This window comes from Rhinatrema bivittatum, chromosome 7 (genome assembly GCF_901001135.1).
Source record: "Rhinatrema bivittatum chromosome 7, aRhiBiv1.1, whole genome shotgun sequence".
NCBI lineage: Eukaryota > Metazoa > Chordata > Amphibia > Gymnophiona > Rhinatrematidae > Rhinatrema > Rhinatrema bivittatum.
In genome coordinates this window covers 124,555,734-124,575,648 of record NC_042621.1, presented here as the reverse complement: position 1 = coordinate 124,575,648, position 19,915 = coordinate 124,555,734, and the positions used below count along the sequence as shown (strand labels likewise).

Below are 19,915 nucleotides of genomic sequence, written 5' to 3'. Positions count from 1 at the left end.
TTTCCTTCTCAAGTCAGGGAATAGATACACCTGATGGAACTCCTTCTGGTTACCTAGGAAGGGAAACTGCAGCCTCAAACTTGCCAGTTGTTGATCTTTCTCCCTGCCAAGGTCCAAGGTGTGCCCTTGGACCTTGGCTTGCCCACTAAACTCCTTGGGGCTAATTTGTTTGCTTTATGGCTTGCTATGGATACTTCCACTCCCAGAAGACTCTGATGTTTACAATGGAAAAAAAAAACTCCAGACCCTGTCATTTTTCCTGACTGGGAACCAGCGTCCTGCAAGGTGGCGAATGTGCTTGGCAGTAGATGCTCTTCAGCCAATTCTTTAGCAAAGATCTTTCTCTGGCAAAACTCACATTGGAATATTACAGGGAGCGACCTTTGCCATATATGACAATCCCAGCAGTCGTAGCTTATCCAAGGTAACACTCTACCACACACCCTACAGGGTGTGTGTGTGTGGGGGGGGTGTCTCATGATTATTTGCCATGTAATCCGTCTCTGCCTTCTGAACACAATACCGAAAAGCCTATCCCATTCCAGATTGCTGGTAATGCTGTTCTCTAAACTGCAGCGGTTACATCCTCAACTTTGGGATCGTGGTGTTTTTTTCTTTGAAGCAATTTGACAGTGGCTCTGGTAACAATAGAGATATTTGGCTAAATCATACATACAACCATGGCCTGCGAATGTTCTCTCTCCTCCTGTTCTCCACATGTGGATGTGCTCGCCATGATGAGGTCACTACTTACAAGATGGTAATCACTCTCAGCTCTATTGCCCGTCCTCCTCTGACATCACTGATGACATCATGTACTTTCTCCTCGGTGACAATGGCGGCTATCTTAACTCTTAAGACACACTTTTAATAAAGTTTTGTGATTCTTTTTATGATCACAATCCAAAACATATTTCCTCACTCAGAAATACAGTTCCAACACCCTATAATCCTTGTTTGGGTGACAAGATTGTGTAACCCCTGGGCTGGGTCCTCTAATGGAGTCCAAGGGCACACCTCACATACCGGGGTTTAAACTGTCTTCCAAATCTTAGTAAACCCCAAACTTCTCCAAGATTCCTTGTAGGGGAGGGGTGCTCTCCAAGGCCCTGGGTGTTATTTCAAAATCCTTGAATAGATCTGTAATACAAATCATGCTGGAGCCCATAGTAAGGTTCCAACATTACTTTACCAATGGTTTCAGCTAAAGAGAAGTAGAAAATATAAGGTTACAAATTCAATCTTTATGCAGTTCTTCACACACGTACTACTTCCCGAATAAATCTGTGACTGTCTTGTTGATAATACAGAATCTTCCTATCCAGATCCCTTCCCAATTTCAGGGGCAGTTTTAAAGCTTCCTCCCAAAATGTGAATGTGATAATAGGCATGGGCTAGATAACACACTTCAATTCCCAATTTGTCATACCTTAGTTAAGATGTCTTGGTTAGCCTTCTTACAGCTTCTCCAACCTCTTCCATTCCCTCTTTGAACTTGGATGGCACCTTCCAAATTCTCTCCATAATATCGGTTTTATCTCCAGTGAATAACTACCAGATGGCTGTCGCAGTTCACCTCCTTTCCTTTTTCCCTTCTTCTTCAGGAGCATTGATGAATGTCCCAATCTCCTTAAAACATCTGCAGATGATGAGGACGGAATTCCTCTGGCAAGGGGAATGCAGATGGAAAACAAAAAAAACCAGGAACAAGGCTCAAAATTCTAAACAATGGAAGGAAGTGTGAATAAAACTTCCTTTAAAAAAAATGTAATAAATAAAAACTAATTCTCTTCACCAAAAGTGTAAGGGTACATCTTCTTCATTCAATTCTAAAGCCAGACCCTGAGAAATATGATTTTAGGGTTTCTCTTTCCAAATTAAAGAAAAGGAGGAAAAAGAAACAGGAACTAAAACAAACACTCCTGGCCTCCTCTAAATCTTAACTAATAATTCACACCTACTACAGGGGCTGTGCTCTTTATAGAAGTAGGAGGCACCAATTCAGCATCCCACATGGGGGAGCTGAAAACCAAATGGCATACTTCTCTCTACCTATCCTGATCATCTCTTAGCAGAGGCCCACTAGAGCTTTATACACTGAACATGAAAAGTATGTATTATTTTGCACCTATATGCTAAAATTTAATGCATGGCCCATTTAGTAGCATTATGATTTTATTTTTCTGTCCTTTTATTAATACTTTTTGTTTTATATTGAAAACATTTTTGTAATTTTTCCACCGATAAATATTATAGTTGTTTTATGATGTTTTTGTTATGTGAACCATTGTGATGTTCCTTTTGAATGACTGTATACAAAACTTTTTAAATAAAAATAAATAAAATAAACATTACAGTATGTACTTCAGGAAGTCCATATTTAGAAGCATTTAGCCGGATAACTCAGAAATTATCTGTCTAATTGAATATTTGGGCACTTACATGGCTAAATTCTAGCCGATAACTTTTTATCTGGCTAAAATTTGATCAGATAAATCATGGGTATTCTAGGAGCATAACTGTGAGGAGCTGAATTAGCCAAATAAGGTATTCAGCTAATTCCAATATTCAATGTTAGTCAGCCTGTACACTGGTCCTAGAGTTAGCCAAATAAACTTATCTGGCTAACTCTAGGATAGTGAAATAGATTCAGCAGCATAGCTGTGCCGCTGAATAGATAGGCAAAATAGCCAGATAAGTTTATTCGCATAACTCGCTGAGCTGCACAGCAGCTGAATATGGACTTCTACCTTTTTAGTGACACGCATGCTAAAAAAATCTTTGGTGCAAGGTTTAGTGTATCAGCCCCTAAATGAGGCTAAAGGTATTTGTTCATTAAAGATGTAGACTGTTGAACGCCTGTCATTTTCAGACTTCTATGAAGTTTGAAAATAAAATAAAGGTGACTGTTCCAAAAAATAGGAAACATACTGCTGATACAAAGCAATAGCCTGCTCCACCACTGCTAGTTTCTGATTAGTTATTTTCGTTCATATAAGAGCGGGGACAATTTTTTAAAAAGTACAGTATCTTGAGAAATGTCTGAGTCTAGATACTGTGAAATAATTTGTATGGCCTTACTATTTGATGTCAGAGTAACATAGAAACATAGAATATGATAATAGATAAAAGGGATGTATATCACCAAAATTTTAATTTTAATTTGTTTTTTTCATTTTGGGGAGTGGGAGTGGCTGGTTTATTTGGGTGGGGAGTTCTTTTTGTGCTATCCCTCTAAATGTTTAAGGTGTCAAAGGTTCATTATGTTTTTTTGACCCCTAAACAACTGAGATAATTTCTTGATAAAAAGATTACTGAACAATAATTTTCAATTTGTATTTAGATGGTTATTGGTGAGTTTTTGCCATGATGGCTAATGTGCGTGCCTTTATTCTAGCTATTTGCCTCTTCTTTTTTTTTCTATGAGAATCTAATATCATCTAGGGATGTGCATTCTTTTGAAATAAATGGATAAAATGCAACAAATGAGTCTCTGAAATGAATGCAGAGGTCCCATGAATGAAACAAAAATCTATGAATGTGCTGTTAGCAATGAGCACTGAACAAACAGGTACAAGTAATTTAGCAACCACAGTTAACTTGCCTTTGTGACATCACAGTCTCCTGGAAGTTGAGGTGGGACAAGTTGGCAAAGAGACCAGAGGACAAATCACAGTGCAACATCTTACTAGCCTATAGCTACTATCTGGATCAAATAACACTGACTTCCTCTCACTGAGACATCTGAGCACGTTCAAGAACCTCTTTATTTCCTCTCTAGCAGTTAGTAGAGAAGGATCTCTTGGTTGAAGCTCTCTCACAGTTCAAAAAAAATCTTTGAAAAAGTTTACTTTGGCATTGGTAAAAGGGCTTTTTCTGTTCTTCCTTGCTGCAGTGGTCTCATTGTGACAGATAGAAAGATAGAGGCAGTGGCACTACTTTCTTTCAGTGTTCACTGGGGGAGGATAGGGAAGCGTCAATAGAGATTGAAGCACAGTGATAGTTATGTTTGGTCTCTGTCTGTGTGTCTAAAGCACAATGAGGTTAGCACACTGACACACTGAAGAGAAGAAGAGTCTCAGTCCAGGCTGCCAGCCTTCAAGCTCTTGGTTTTGTTTAACTTTAGTACTTTTTAACAGTTTTTTGTATGTGTGTAAATGAATCAGTCAGCACTCAGCAGTATACAGACTATACATACACTGTGGGGTAGATTTTCAAAGGGTTACGCGCATAGGTTACGCGCGTAACCCCTGAAAACCTCCCCCAAACCCCCCCTGCGCGCACCGAGCCTTTCTTGCATAGGCTGCCGGCGCGCGCAAAGCCCCGGGACGCGCGCAAGTCCTGGGGCTTTCTTGGGGGGGGCGTGTCGGGGTGCATGTTGCGGCTGCGTGTCATCAGGGGCATTCCGAGGGCGTGGCCGAAGCCTCTGGACCAGCCCCCGGACTGGACCATGGCGCGCCGGCGGCCGACCCGGCGCGCGCAAGTTACGCCTGCCTCAGGGAGGCGTAACTTGTGCAACAAAGGTAGTGGGGGGTTTAGATAAGGCTGGGGGGGTGGGTTAGGGAGGGGAAGGTGCAGGGGGTGGAAGGAAAGTTCCCTCCGAGGCTGCTCCGAAATTGGAGCGGCCTCGGAGGGAACGGAGGCAGGCTGCACGGCTCGGCGCATGCAGGCTGCCAATTTTGGGCAGCCTTGCACGCGCCAATCCCGGATTTTAATAGATATGCGTCTGGTGCGCGAACAAAAGTACGCACTCGCATAGTTTTATAAAATCTGCTCCTGTGTGTGTGTGTGTGTGTGTGTATGTGACAGACATTTCTTCATTCAATGAGGTGGAACTGTGAGTGGTACTATTTCAATATTAAATTCTTTTGTGATATCACACCTCAAATTCTATCATGCCACTGAGAGGAATGGGTATAGGAGGGAATGGAAGGGAGAGAGGATTTGTGGAAAATGGAAAATGTGGGAGAACCATCCAAAACTGGAATTAACAGGACAGGGGCAGTAGAAGTGCAAGGCCGAAAACATCAGCAAGCACATCAGCACTGCTTCTGAGGCAGTATTTTTACCAACTGATTCTGAAGAAGACTCCTATCTGGGATTCTCTGAATCAGAAATTGGAGAGCTAGTAGCTGAAGAAAATTTTGGAACATTAGTCAGTTGCATCTTAGTCTCTAGTGTGATGGGAGAGATAGATGATACCGACAGTATTGAGAGCAACCCCCAGGAAGAGCAGACAATGCAGGAAGAGAGTGTCAGTTGTGCCCCTGGCATTTTTCCTCAGGGTCATCACTGAAAGGATCCACTCTCAACCTCAACTCCAGTGCCAGCGTCAGCCCCCAAGGATACAGAGAAAAGATTGCGGAAGACATCCTTGATCTGCAGGCACTTTAAAGTGAGGGAGGACACGTGTTTTGCTCAGTGTATTCACTGCAGTAAGGATATAAGTAAAGGGAAACAAGTAGGACGTCCGACAAACACTAGTATGCAGCATCACTTTAGCCCTGTGCATGCTGTTACAAAATGAGGCTCAGAAAGTTATACCTGTTTGAGAGCAGGTGTAACATCCTGCGCCTATGTACACATGTACTGGGACAACCTTCAGATTTTTCAATTCATAAGAACATAAGAAGGTGCCATACTGAGTCAGATAGAGGGTCCATGAAGCCCAGCATCCTGTTTCCAACTGAGGCCAATCCAGGATACAAGAACGTGGCAAGTATACAAACATTAATAAATCCCATGCTACTAATACTGGTAGTAAGCAGTGGCTATTCCCTAACGCCCACATTTTCAAAGCATTGCGTGCGTAAAATCCAGGGGTTATGTGTGTGGCCGGGCCGTGCGAGCAGCAAGCGCATTTTAGAAATGGCCCGGCCACGCACGTAACTCCCAGTATGCACAGAAGTGCTGGGCCAACGAAAAGGGGCCCTGTCCTGGGGAAGTGCGCGCTGATACGTAATTGTTTGGAACATTATCTATCCCAGTTCCAGAAAAAAAAAAGGTTTTTGGAGGGTTTTTTTCTTTGCTTTCACCAGTAAAAGTAATAGGGAAGTTGCATTGTTGGACTTGGAAGGCTATTACTACCCAGCACAATTTAGATATACAACTGAGTGACACAAATCTATTCTCTGTTAAGAGACTGCCTATAGATTAATATAACCTCATTCTTTTCACCTTTGTCCCTCTGTTTTCTATGTCAAATCATTTAGTGTGATCACTTTTGCTTTTTTTTTTTTTCTTTGATTGCTCCCTGTTTTCACTAACAAGGACTTCAAATTTTGGAATGATTTAGGTATACAAAAGCTTGGACAGCTTTGTGGTTCTGAGTAGTTTTTGCTCCCCTGAGGAACTGAAAACAATTTAGACTAAGCTAAGGCTGATTCTTTCTGAAAACAATTTTCAAAGGAATTTGCCCAGGCTAAGAAGTGACCTAGGAAGGTTCTCTAAGCTTAAAATTTCTCTCCTCTCAACAGCTAAATCTAGTGTCGGAGTTCCACAGGGCAGCTAGATTTTGCCACAGGGAAAAGGGGCAAGGCCAGGGTAAGTGCATGGGAAGAAAAGTCACATGGGGATTTCATTTACATATCCATAGTTCACTGTGCATAATTTGTGCCTGCGGTAAAATAGGTGCAAAGTCTGGAGGCATCTTTGCCAGCCCAAAATTTTCAAATACCTTGTAGGTCCATGGACCTGCAACTGCCCTGGCTGTTGAATAATAGCCCTGTCTGTGTAGGAGAGGGTTCCTATGGGAAACATGCTTACTACGTAACTGCCCTTTTTTTAATAAATAATGCATTTGTCCTTTTAGTAAGGCAGAGAACTTTACAAAGGTAAAGCCATAATCAAGAAGACTCTGTGGGACTGCAAAAGGAAACTATAATGGGTCTTTATCAGCCATCATACTATGTTTTTGTGGTTTTAAATTATAAATATTGCTCCACAGACTTCTATCACCAAGCAGTACATAATCCAGAAAATGGAAAGCAAGTCTGTAGGCAGCATATCCAAAACAGTCAACTATTCTGCTCCAGGATATACCCTAATATCAACGCTTAAACCTAAAAAAACACCTCAATTCTGTTTTAAAAGAAGGCTTCTATAAGCTTAATGTAATAAAAAAAACTCAAACCCCTACTCCACACACACACACGATCTCAGAACAGTCATTCAAGCAACACTATCATCCAAACTGGACTATTGCAATTCTTTGTATCTAGGCCTCCCTTACTCCACAATCAAGCCACTCCAAATGCTACAGAACGCCACTGCTAGAACCATCATGAATGCACGCAAATCTGACCACATAATCCCCCTTCTCAAAGACCTCCACTGTCTCCTCATACCGTCACGCATTCTATTTAAGACCCTCACCATTATTCACAAATCCATCTACAAAAACAACTCCACCTGGCTCAATGAACCCTTCCGAATCACACACTCCTCCTGCCCAACCAGAGCAAACCTTAAAGGTACTTTGCATATCCCGCCCCTCAAGAATGCCCGCCTCACCTCAACAAGGGATCGTGCCCTATCAATTGCCGGCCCCACACATTGGAATGCTCTACCCACAACCCTCCGCCTTGAGCCCTGCCCCTTCAAATTCAAGAAAATGCTAAAGACCTGGCTTTTCCACCAGGCATATCCAGACTAGACCCTGTACCCCGCCCCCCCCCCACCGCTAACTCCTTTGCCCCCTAAGTTATAACGTTATTATTTTACCTCTCCAGTTATCCTATTTCAGGCTCTCCGCATAGCCTCCTCTAGTAGCAGCACCTCTTTTTTGCCCCTTGTTTGTATTATGCTGTTCCCCCCCCCCCCTACTCCCTTTTTATTGTACTTTCCATCTTTTGTTGTTTGTAAACCGATATGATGTATCCACTAATTTCGGTATAGAAAAGCTTTTAAATAAATAAGCAAATAAATAAATAAATAATGCATGCAACCGCAGATGGAAAACAATACATGAAAAGAAGAAAAAGAGTGCAAGAGATAAGAACTGAAAACAGGTACACACAACAAGTAGAAAGGTAGAATATACAGAAGATAAAAGAAGGCAATGTAATAAAACACAGAACAGCTTGTTAGTGATTTTAGAAAGGCCTCGCTGTACATATGTAGCATTACCTCTCTGTACATATGCAGCTGTACATATGTAGCACATACATTTCCTTTGCATGAAACAGGGAACTGCACCCAAAACAGAGAATAGAAACCATGACAGACCTCACATACAAGCACCAAGATCGGAGGTATGTGCATAAAGTATGTAGTGTATAGAAGAATGTACCGTGGCACACACAATTTCAAAGAGTTCCTGCGACACCAACATGCCAGCCAGACATAGACACACATAGTAGCCTATTGTCAACACCACGAAAGCCACAATGGAAGAAAACAAGAGACATGCAAAGTAAAATACTCACTGAGTGGGTGAAAACTGGGACTGTCATTGGGGAATACGATGCCTTAGACAACATTTACTGTTGGTTCTCCCCTCTCTTCCGCATGTGGTTCCCATGGCCGACCCTACATGTGGGTAGGCTGAACCTTTATTGGCAACCCATGGAGTCTGCATGCTTGCTTGCATATCCAGGGGCAGGTAGAAGTATACAGAAGGGGGCTAATTGTATGTGGCTCACACTACTTGCCTCCATCTTGCCGTACCACTTGTTCCCCTAGTTTAGCATTCTAGACAGGCTCTCATCTTAGCCCTAGTGAACACCATCTACCACAGTTTAATTCCTGGACTGTGAAACCTGTCAGAAATCTCTTGCAACCATTGCCATAGTCTCAAGCCCTCAAATTTCTCTTGGATATAGTGAGACTGGAAGCTGGAAGATGGTTGAGGACTTGAGGTTAGGCCTTGATGAATAGAAAAGGCAAAAAAATTACAAAATTTCATCTGACAGCCTATCAAAGGTGAAAGAGAAATACAGATCTTCTATTGTTGCTGTCTCTCACTCTTGCATCCCACGCCGTACATATCTCAACAATATATGAATACACAAAAGTTCACCACTCTTCAGTCAGGTATTGAGCATTTATCTATTTATTTATCTATTTATTTATAAGTACTTATTACCAACCTCTCTTAAAGAGTGTGGGGCAAGGTACAATAGAACAAACATAGTTTATAAAAACAAAAGTACCACAAACATATGCAATCTGATGAATATAAGATGATGAAATGTAGATGTTCTCTCTAATAATACACCCGGGTGGTAGAAGCAGCTATCTTGAAGATGTAAATAAACACAAAAGGCTGGAAGTGCAAGCAAGTACATCTTCCAGAAGTTAAGTTATCGGGGAATGCAAACTGAAAAAGATATACTTTTAATAATTATTTAAGCAATCATTGGTTAACAGTAACATGCAACAGAGGACTGGCTTTAGGGGTGTGCATCCTGTGTGCTACAGGGGCATTCGTGGCAGCTGTTTTGAAGGGGCACTACCAACTCCAGCTCTCCAGAGGGCAGATCTGCCCTCCATCCATCCATTCCTGGAGGGTGCTGTTCCCAGTGCTCAAACAGTGCTAAAGCCAGTTCTGCAATGCAGTTTAAAGGGTACGGGTCTGATATAGAAACGTTCATACAGTAGGAACATTTATTGCCTTTTTTTTTAAAAGAGGCTGAAAGAGTGAATGGCAGCTGTCATCCTGCCAGTACAAGGGTAGTAGCGGTACCCTAAATTAACCTTCTGCCTTATATCTCCCCCCCCCCCTCTTTTGAGAATTAAACTCAATAATCATGATGATTCCCCCCACCCTTCCTAGAGCAATCATGTAAGAACACATAATTGGACATCTTCCATGCACACCCTGCTCTCCGCTGAGGAGCACAGGCACTCGGTCTCTGAGTTATGCATGTAAGTGTGAGCACTGCGTACAGCACAGCATTGATGCGTACATACCTGCCGAGCTGTACTCAGAGCTCACACGCATAACTCAGAGACTGTGCGCCTATGGTCCTCAGGGGATGGCGGGATGTACATGTGTGCTGACATAAGCATGCACATGCTGCTAATTGCCAAGTAACCGATATACACCACATCCTCCCCTAAGCGTATTTTACATATATACAGTGTGTATGTGTATATATGTAAGATTCACGACTATGATTCAAAAATCACGGTATCTAATGTATGTATCTTTGATTTTTGGGGGCAGATTGTGAAAAAATATCAAGAAATCCATAAAGATAAAGAAATCTATACTGTGTTGGCTGAGGTAATCTCTGAAATTGATGGCCGGGTTGAACTCAGATGTTTCCCATTTATTGCTCACCATTCAAAAAAAAAAAAAATAAAAAAATAAAATTTCTGTTGCCACGTCCTTAACAGTGACACAAACTCCTTCCCTTAGCAGGCATTTTGTGAAGTAACACAAGACCCTGCAAAGTTATGAAAAGACAACACTAGTTAGTTTAGTTTATTCAATTTAATATACTGTTTTTCAATGCAATAATATTATACCAGGCCCTAGAACACCAGTACTACTTCTACTATTATTATTATTATTAATAAACATTTAATAAACTTTTATATAGCTCTACAAGGTGAATGTAGTGCTGTACAGATACATGTAAGAGAAAGCACCTGTTCAAAAGAACTTACAATGTAGACAAGACAAATATTTGGTGAGCATGAGAGAAAACATTTAACGACTCGAAGACGAGTTAATAGATGCAGTTTAACTGAAGACAGGAACCATTTTATCTCATTACCAGGTACTCTGAAGTAGCATAAGACCCTGCAAAAAACATACTCGTCGCATACGTAGCACATCCAGGCCTGGATTTAGGCACAGGCAACATAGGTGTGAATACGTGAGCTCTGCCTACGGCAACAAATTCTGAAGGCATCTAAAAACTGTGACTCCCCTTGCTGCTCTCTGATTTCCAGGGACATAATTTCCTGAATCCCGTCCTCAACCTAACTGACCCTGAGCACACCTCCTATTGAGAAAACAGAAAAGGCTGTCATATATTCAGAACACAAACTCTCACAAAATACAGACTAAAGGACCATAAATTAGAAGTAGAAATCTGCAGGCAAAAAATGAACTTTTCTTTGCTCTGCTATGTATTCCAGCCTTATCCCTCCCCTCATGTCCCCTTGCAGCTTCCTGGAAGAGAAGAATAGGGAGAAAACAGGAGAGGAGGGGCTGGTTGATGGAGCAGAGTATTTATTTATTTATAATATGTTATATACCATCGTTTAGAGAAGTTCCATCACAACGGTTTACAGTGTCATAAAAAAAACATAAAACAATACCGTAAAAGTCAGGAAAACTTAAAAGAACAATTCTTAACTATAAGTTACACTTCAAATCACAAAAAACATAAAAGGCATATTTGTAAAAATAATTAAATATAACAATGCATCAAAATGTAAAAAAATAAATAGTTAAAAGTAGCTCTTTTTTATTTTCCCTTCTTCTGTCATACCTTCCCACCACATACTGCTTTTGCTCCCATTGTCTCCTATGATTTGTGATGTTTATTTTTATACTTGCTTTGTACACAACTCCATGGATTATAAGTAATTAAATAAAATACATTTTAAGAGGATTTTTAAATGAGGCTGAAGGGTGATTAGATGGGAGCAAGTGTTTTTTGCTTCGTACCATTGAGCATGCTCTATATGTTTTCTCTGCCCTGTTCCAGATGTTGCTGGTATCAGCAGACTGAATTTTCTAATCCACAAAGGAATAAGGAACCTCATGCATATTGTAATGAAGCTGATAATGTATGATGCATTAGAGTGGAGGAGCAGATCTAAAAAACCTTCATAAAGGCGGTTTATTTAGATTTTCCAACTGCATAGGGCTTTCTTTAGCCTTTCTCAAACTCAGAATACGCTTAAATGTGTTCACATGAGAGTGGACCTAAAATGAGACATGTTTGCTGATTGGAGAATTGTATGTAGTTGAAGTTTCAGCACACAGTTCAGCACATTTGATAGTCTGTGGATAGGGGAGGCCCAGAAGCAGCAGAAGGCTATTTCAGGTCAAAAATTGGGTATGCTGGTACTGCTGTGTAAGACCACATAATCATCGGGATGGTGCAGACCCAAACTGAGCATACCAAGGCTATGTGAGGTCCAGGTTGCAATAGTAGGAAGTGCTGTAAGGCAGTACTGAGGCGCATGGCCATATCTGTGTGTGGCTGTCTCGAAGCAAATTAGAAAGCGTATTGCATGTCAGGGTTTAAATTCATTGGTAAAGCTGTGTGTGGGCCCAGGACTGAAATAGCAAGATAACATACATAGCTTAAGGTGCATTTGCACTGCTGTGCTGGGGGAAGTTTGCACTGCACCTGCCCACCCTCTGCCTGTCTCTATTTCATGTTAGAAACAGGATCCTGTAGTTTGCAGAGGTGCAAAGATTATCCTTTAGCTTCAGTACATTTACTAGCAGGTGCATTAAAAAAATCAAAGAAGAAACATGAACTTCAGTATACAGTATTTCCTTTCTATGCTGCAATTAGTGGTGGTGCAATAGTCATGTTGGAAGAATGTTTTCTGATTTAATTAGATAGAAGAAGATTTGCAAATAAGACTCATTATCTAGGGAGTCCTAGGAGCTTACTGGTTAAGTGCACTGGTTTGGAGACAAAGGATTTAAGTCCTCCCTTCCTCTCCTTCCCTTTTAGGCTAAGAGACCCATTTCATAACCTGTATTAATGTCTTAATGCATGTTAAATGCCTTTTTTAACATTTAATGCTCATTAATGGTAATGAACATGCTTGTGCTACTATTAATACACCCTGGCAGGAGCGCTCTCCCCCAGTCACATATACCCTGCCCCCACTCTAAGGCTATCAAGGGCCACCGAGCCAGGATGTCCCATTTCATTCCCCATTCAAATGGCGCTCCAGGCCTCCAGATCCCTATCTCTGGGCCCCCTCTCCCACCTAAATCATCTGAAGTGATGAAAGGGGCAATTGGGGGGCAGATGCTATTGCCACTCCCTTCTGTCCCACTTGCTGTGACACATTCTAGAAGGAGTTAATCTAAATAAAACCTGCACATTTCATGCATTGTTTACAAACATTTTCTGTTCTAGACATTTATTTATTTGATTTACATTCTGCTGATCCCTGAAAGGTCCCTGGAACATGACTAATTGCTAATATAATATCTAATATATTATTAGATATTATAATATATATTATATTATATATAATATTAGCTAATATAATTGCTAATATTTGTTTTCATGGCAGCTCTTCTATTTTCTTGGCTGATTTAGAGACTCTAATCAGTTTCCACTTATTGCCAGTTGAATATCCCTGACACTCCACTAAGGACCTGATTTTAACCAGACAGGATTCAACATTATACAGTAATAGCAGCCCTTGGATCTAGAACATCATAATTATTTTTGATAGATTTTTTTTTTTGCATTTTTTTCAGATGTGCTTAATTAATGTTTTGCTTTAGCTGTGACCTTGTAGACACTTGTGCTTTGCTCCATTTGAAGCAGTGCCAGAAATCTGAATGTGTGATCAGGAAAACTGCTTGGTGAGGGGATTGTGTGCAAGCCTGTGAGCTCTGCTATAACGAATTCCTGAAAACTGTGAATACTTCTTGAAGTTCCTTTTCTTCTGACAAATTACTTAAGCAGAACAAAATCTCCAGTCTACCGTTCTGTGTTAAGAATGTGCACCAAAATTCAGCGCACAGTTCTTAACACAGGTGCCAAACACCCCCCCCCCCCCATAATTAACTCCCGATGCAGCAAGCAAATAGTACGCTAATGCATCGGGTGTTAAAAATGTGCACAAAATGCAAAAATATGTGAACAAATCAGAGGTAAAATGTGAGCTCGGCACGGGCTGATCACACATTTTAACTTGGATGGCGGGGGATTTTTTTTCGGATAGTATTTATGCACACACAAAAAAAAATCATGTTTTGTACACACAACAAAGACTTTTATGTACACAAAATATGAACAATGTTTAGATAAAATGTGCCTGCTTTACGCGTATAAAAATGTTCACACAGCTGTGGGTAAAATAGTGAGCTCTGCTGAGCGCACCTTATTTCATCAGGCCATGGTGAGAAATCAACAGCATTGGGCTATTTAAATCACGAAACAGCTCACTTTCACCAGATTTGGAGTTTCTGTTGATGCCGAAAAAAAAAAAAGCACAGTAAGAATTAGTTATGAGGCATAACACTTTAAAACAATCAAGCCTCTGGACTGGCTGAACCATAAACCACACTGTATAATTGAGTGCGACTCTCTGAATTTCAGCATCCTCTTTGCTCATCCATAAAAGGAAAATATATTTTCAGATTAGTCACCTCTGATGTTAATCAGGGAGATGCGATATTCAGAGCCGGGGACTTTGAACTCATTTTCTGACTGATCTGGAGCCAGTCTCCTGTTTTTTCTCAAGATGCAGCAGTCAAATTCACATCATCCTCTGATGAGTACCACATGCCTGACTCATTTTTCATCTTGTGTTTCTTTGCTTTGCAGAAATTAAAGTCTCATTTGCCAAAACCTCGACAATCACGAGATGTGCCCCAAAAATGCAGCTGTCCACCAGGTAGGAAACGGGATTCATTATGCTGTTGGGTATTGCTGATGAATCCTATTGCGCCATACTCATATTGTGTCTAGTCTAGAGCTTGTAAAGATTAAACAGATCACATAATGATATTGTATATTATTATAATCATAGTGGAGTCATTAGCCATCAAAGGGCTCTGCTACCCTATGAGTAAACAACTTTATTAGCATATGAGTTTCTCTGAGTAAATCCCTGTATCAGAATCATTACAATAGAGCAAATATGGGAAAGCACTTTAATTTTCTGCTAACTAAAGGATGAAAACTGTAATATTTCTTTGCCCAGTCACCTCATCTTGATTCATGTTAATAGTTTGTAGTGTAATTGTTCATTTTAATTGGGTCATGACATTTTGTCAGCCCCAGGGGATGATTCTACAAACAATGGTGGGTGTCATAAGAGTTATATTTATTTGTTTGTATATGAAAGTTCCCTTTTGACAGAGGTCACCTTCAGCAACCACAGGTTGCAACCACAGGTTGGTAAAATCCTGCCTGCAGCCCCAGGACAGGGGTTCTTTCCTTTGAGGAACAGCAAAATGCTATGGGTCCCAAGGGGAGATTTGCACACACAAAAAAAACCCCAAAACTGTCCACAGTCAAGTAGTGTTCCAAATCAGAAAAAAAGAAATGTATTTAAAGTTCAAAATCAAAATCAGAGACCCTGAAAAGACAATAAAACCAGCACACAATCCAAAAGTACCAAAAACACAATGAAAACCAGCTTCTCAATCAGTATCACAGGTTTTCCTGATAGTTGCTCACTTCTCAGGTCACTTGAGTATAGTTCAAATCAAAGACTTTCCTCTCAAGTCCTCACTGAGGCTTTTCCTTACTTTCAGCCCCCAATGAAGAGCAGGAAAAACTTCTCCTATATCACACTCAGGGGCCGATGCAGTAAAGTGTGCGGAAAAAACTTGCATGCAAACCGGGCGCCTGTTTTTAATGTACGCACATTCACATCTCTTGGGCGCCCAATGCAATAGGTAGATGAGCTGCCACGCTCAAAAGGACGCGCTAGGGAAAACAGTGCATCCCTGGCGCATCCTTGGCATCGGGCAGCACAATATACAGGCACATTATACATAGCCTGGAGCGTGAATATTGTGCGCTCAGAATTTTTTTTCCCCTTTACATTTTGTCATGCTACAGCTTTCTGTGGTTCCTCCAACTTAGAATCATTGCAGTACTAAGTAGGAGGCACCACAGAAAGCAGGAATTTTTTTTGTTTTCTGAGCCCTTGACGCACCGCAAAGCTTAACAACAGCTCTAGGTCTGGCGTTAAATTTGTGGCGTTAACAAGGGCGCATTGGGCGAGCATTGATTTATTGCTTCGCGAGGTAATAGCTAAAAGCCTCATCTACATGGAATTTACATGTAATGAGCACTATTAACTATATGCGAGTTTGGACGCGCGTTTTGGATGCGTTGATCCCCTTATTGCATCAGGTATTATGGACATGCGACCAAAACGTGCATTCAACTGCTTGTTAAGCTGTGCTCTAGGCTGGGCACACTTTATTACATCAGTCTCTGAGACCGAGGGCTTCATCAGCAGAGGATGGTGTCCCTTTGCTATGAAGGCCCTTATCTTCCTAGCTGGCTCTCCAGTCCATACTGAAGGCAGCTCCTTTTGCTCTTCCAGGAAATCCAGCATTTCCACACTTCAACTCTTAGCAACTTGAGCTGAAGGCAGACCTTCATTGCTTCTCTCCAGCTTGTTCTCTCTCTCTGCTCTGCTCCTTTTCTCTGTCCTGCCTCATGAGAAACAGAGAAAAGATGTTTGTGTCATCACCAAACCCATCCTAATTGGGGGAAGGCACCCACCATCAATTACTGCCCTATAAGGATCTCCCCAAACCTCCACTGCTGGAAAGTTCTACATTGTAAACATAGCTCCTTCCTAGTAAACCTTAGAGGTGTTTATATACATATGTATATATGTATATATATATATATATATTCTTTGCGATTCTTTGGTCTATTTTCCACACTGGTAACGACTAATAACTACAAACAACTATCCGCATAACTTTGAGTTAAAATAGACACAATTTTCTGGAATTATCTTAAGAGTTTCCACAGCAGGATTTACAGCTGCAGTGATCAGCATGCTTTTTTGAAATGTCAATTTCTGGGACATTATTTTAATATCCACAGACAGTATTTGTCCTAAAAGGATTCTTGGTCACTTCTCCCTTGAATGAAATTGTGGCAATTGTATCTGATTTTCTTAATTGTTTATTAATAAATTTATATTTGCACAAAAATTAGATAATTAAAGAACAAAAAATCTTTTTTGCTTTTCTAACATTACATTGTTCCTTATCTTTCTGGATATTGACTGTTTCCAGGGCACATAAAATTATTTATTTCTGGGGCTGGCATCACTTGCCCTCAAGGTGTGGGTTCTGGGGTGAAGGCAGACCTTCTTGCCCCAGACAGTGGTGTGTATCCTTCCCTAAGTGTGGGTATCTCACTGGCTCTCTCTCTCTCTCTGAATCTTTGTGATGCAGTTCTGATGGCACAGACAGACTGGACACAGATTGGGTGTTCAAATTAAATTTACTGATTCCTAAAAATGAAATCAATGTCCAGTAACCAGTCCAAAAATGTGAGATTATAGCTGTCTTATACTGGTCTCTCTTTCTCTGGATAGGTGTCACTTTTCTCAGGTTCCTGGGATGTGGCTTATCACGCCTCTACTGAGTGTATACATTGTCCCAGTGGACCAGGGGAAATCCTACTGGTGGGGGATCCTCTAAATCCCAGAAAAATCCTACCTGAGTCCAAATGATCCGTCTCTTTTGCCCAGCCTGTTTCCATGCCCCTTGGGGTAGAGATCCAGTTATTGGTCTCCTAATCTTGCTTCTTCTTCCCAAACTTCTGATGACTGTGACCTCTCAGGAGAGATCTGTTGACAAACATGAAACTGCTGTCACAGCCCAGTTTCCCTTGGGGGAAGGGGTGGATCGAAAAAACCTCCTCACAACAAAACAGGCAAAACTCAAAGCCGAAAAAAACACCTCACACTGGAGTGATGCTGTCACTGACGCTCCTTCTCTAGACTAGAAGGGAAATACGTAGATCTTCATCACCTGGCCTTTGGATTTGGGGAATGACATTCACCAAAGGTTGCAGGGTTTCATAGTAGCAAGCTCCAAAAATAGCAAAAACCTAAACAAAGTCTCTCTCAAAATGGAAGCACATCCTCATAGGCAGGAAGTGCAAGGTTTCCCTTCTTTAACAAAAGTCACCAAGTTTGCATGGTGGGCCCTAACTCAGTAGAATACTCAGAAATAGCTCCTCTCTCCTCAAGGTTAACTCAAACTGACCACACCATCCCGACTTCCAGCCGCCCCCCTCCCCCCAAGTAGACTGACATCACCAATCACAGCCAGCCTCAAGAGGAGGCACTGCACAGGGCTGACATCTCCCACTAAGCTGTAAATTCTGTGGGCAGGGATCTAGGCCCATCTAGTGGCTGACCAGGGGGGTTGCCACATACATAGATTCAGGCCGATTCAGTACTGTGTGCTCAGGCTGAGCGCACCGTTTGCCCCGTCTAAACACGCGTTTTCCACGCGCTAATATTACCCTTTATACGGTAAGGGGTAATAGCACGAGGAAAACACGTGTCCAACCCCCCAAAAACTAACAGCGCCCGCAACATGCAAATGCATATTGATGAACCTATTAGTTAGTCCCGCGCGATACAGAAAATAAAATGTGCAGTCAGGCCGCACATTTTACTTTCAGAAATTAACGCCTGCCCGAAGGCAGGAGTTAATTTCGGCCTGCACCGGGAAAGTATACAGAAAAGCAGAAAAAACTACTTTTCTGTACACCCTCTGACTTAATATCATAGCGATATTAAGTCGGAGGCCCCGTAAAATAAAAAAAAATTAAAATTCTGCCTGTGGCCCGCGGGTTGGAAGACGGATGCCCAATTTTGCCGGCATCCATTTTCCGCACCTATGGCTGTCAGCGGGTTTGACAACCGACGCCGGTAAAATTAAGCATCGGCTGTCAAACCCGCTGACAGCCGCCGCTTCTGCCAATAAGGAGGCGCTAGGGACGTCCTAGTGTGTATGTGTGGCGCTCTGTATCTGTGTATGAATGTCTGTGTGAGCCTGTGTGTGTGTGTGTTTGGGGGGGCTTGTGTGTATATATGTTTATGTATGAGTGTGTCTATGTGTGTGTGTGTTCTGGCCGTACATGTGCCTGCCTGTGCCTCTGTGTGGGAGCCTGAGAATCAGTGCTTTGCAGACAGAGCATATTAGCAAAACGTACCCACTGCTGCTCGAGTTGTCTGGTTCACAACTGATGTAAAGTGGAAAAGATGAGTATTATTAAGAGAAGAGCCTGAGAGACAGGACTTTGCAGATAGAGCATATTGTCTTTGCAGATGCACCTTCCACTGTTCAGGGAACCACCTGGTTGTCACAGACAGACACAACAGTGTGACCGACACAAGCCTTTTATATATATATATAGAGAGAGAGAGAGAGAGAATTAGTTATCTATCAATATATATTTATATATATGTGTGTGTGTGTGAATATATAAAATTACAATTTTAGCTATAGATAGAAAATATGGAGCTATATTTAGAGAGATCAAAGAGATATTGTGGATATGCTGTAGCATGCAAGACAATTTTATTGTTCCCTGTTTTCAATGGGAAAAACCTTAGCAAATTAAACTCTGTGCTTGCAATCTAGGTTGCAGAAAATATCTGACAAATACATATTCACATGAAGATAGATATGAGTTTCAAAAATGTCATTGTGTAGTACATAGTTCATTCCCTCTGAAGAGTGGAAAGGTATAATGGATGGAGCACATAAAATTTCCAAAGATACTGTTTACATTATGGGTATGTTTGTGTGTGGTGTCTGCTCCATCCCCAATCTTTTGTTTTCCTCTTCTCCCCACTTATCCTCAGTCCTTTCCCCCCCTCCCCCATTCAGTTTACCCTACCCTTCCCTTCCCTTGGTACCACTCCCCCCAACTAAGCCTCAAACATTCCCCCTCAGTGTCCTCCCCACAGCAACCCCCTTTGGTCTCAGTCATCACTGCCTCAGCCTCACATTGCCCCTCAGCCCCCATAGCCTTAATTTTGTGCCACCCCCTTCCATCTCAATCCCCCCCTTCAGTGGCTCATTCATTTCTTTCAGCAGAATGGTCTCTATCCCACAATCAAGTTTCATTGAGACAAAAATCTGACAACCTAGTTCCTTAATTAGACCATGGCCTCCCCCTTGATCATAGAATGAACATTTAACAAGCCACATGTAAACTTCTGAGAACTGAGAGGATCTTTAGAC

General features: G+C 41.5%; 1 protein-coding gene across 1 annotated transcript in view; it reads left to right on the top strand.

Moving 5' to 3' along the window:
- The window catches only part of COL13A1 (collagen type XIII alpha 1 chain), a 578,485-nt gene that overhangs the window by 53,632 nt on the left and 504,938 nt on the right, over positions 1 to 19,915 (top strand). Inside the window, exon 2 of the mRNA XM_029610690.1 lies at positions 14,493 to 14,562. Coding sequence (XP_029466550.1) covers positions 14,493 to 14,562 — 70 coding nt within the window. The remainder of the gene's footprint in view (positions 1 to 14,492; positions 14,563 to 19,915) is intronic.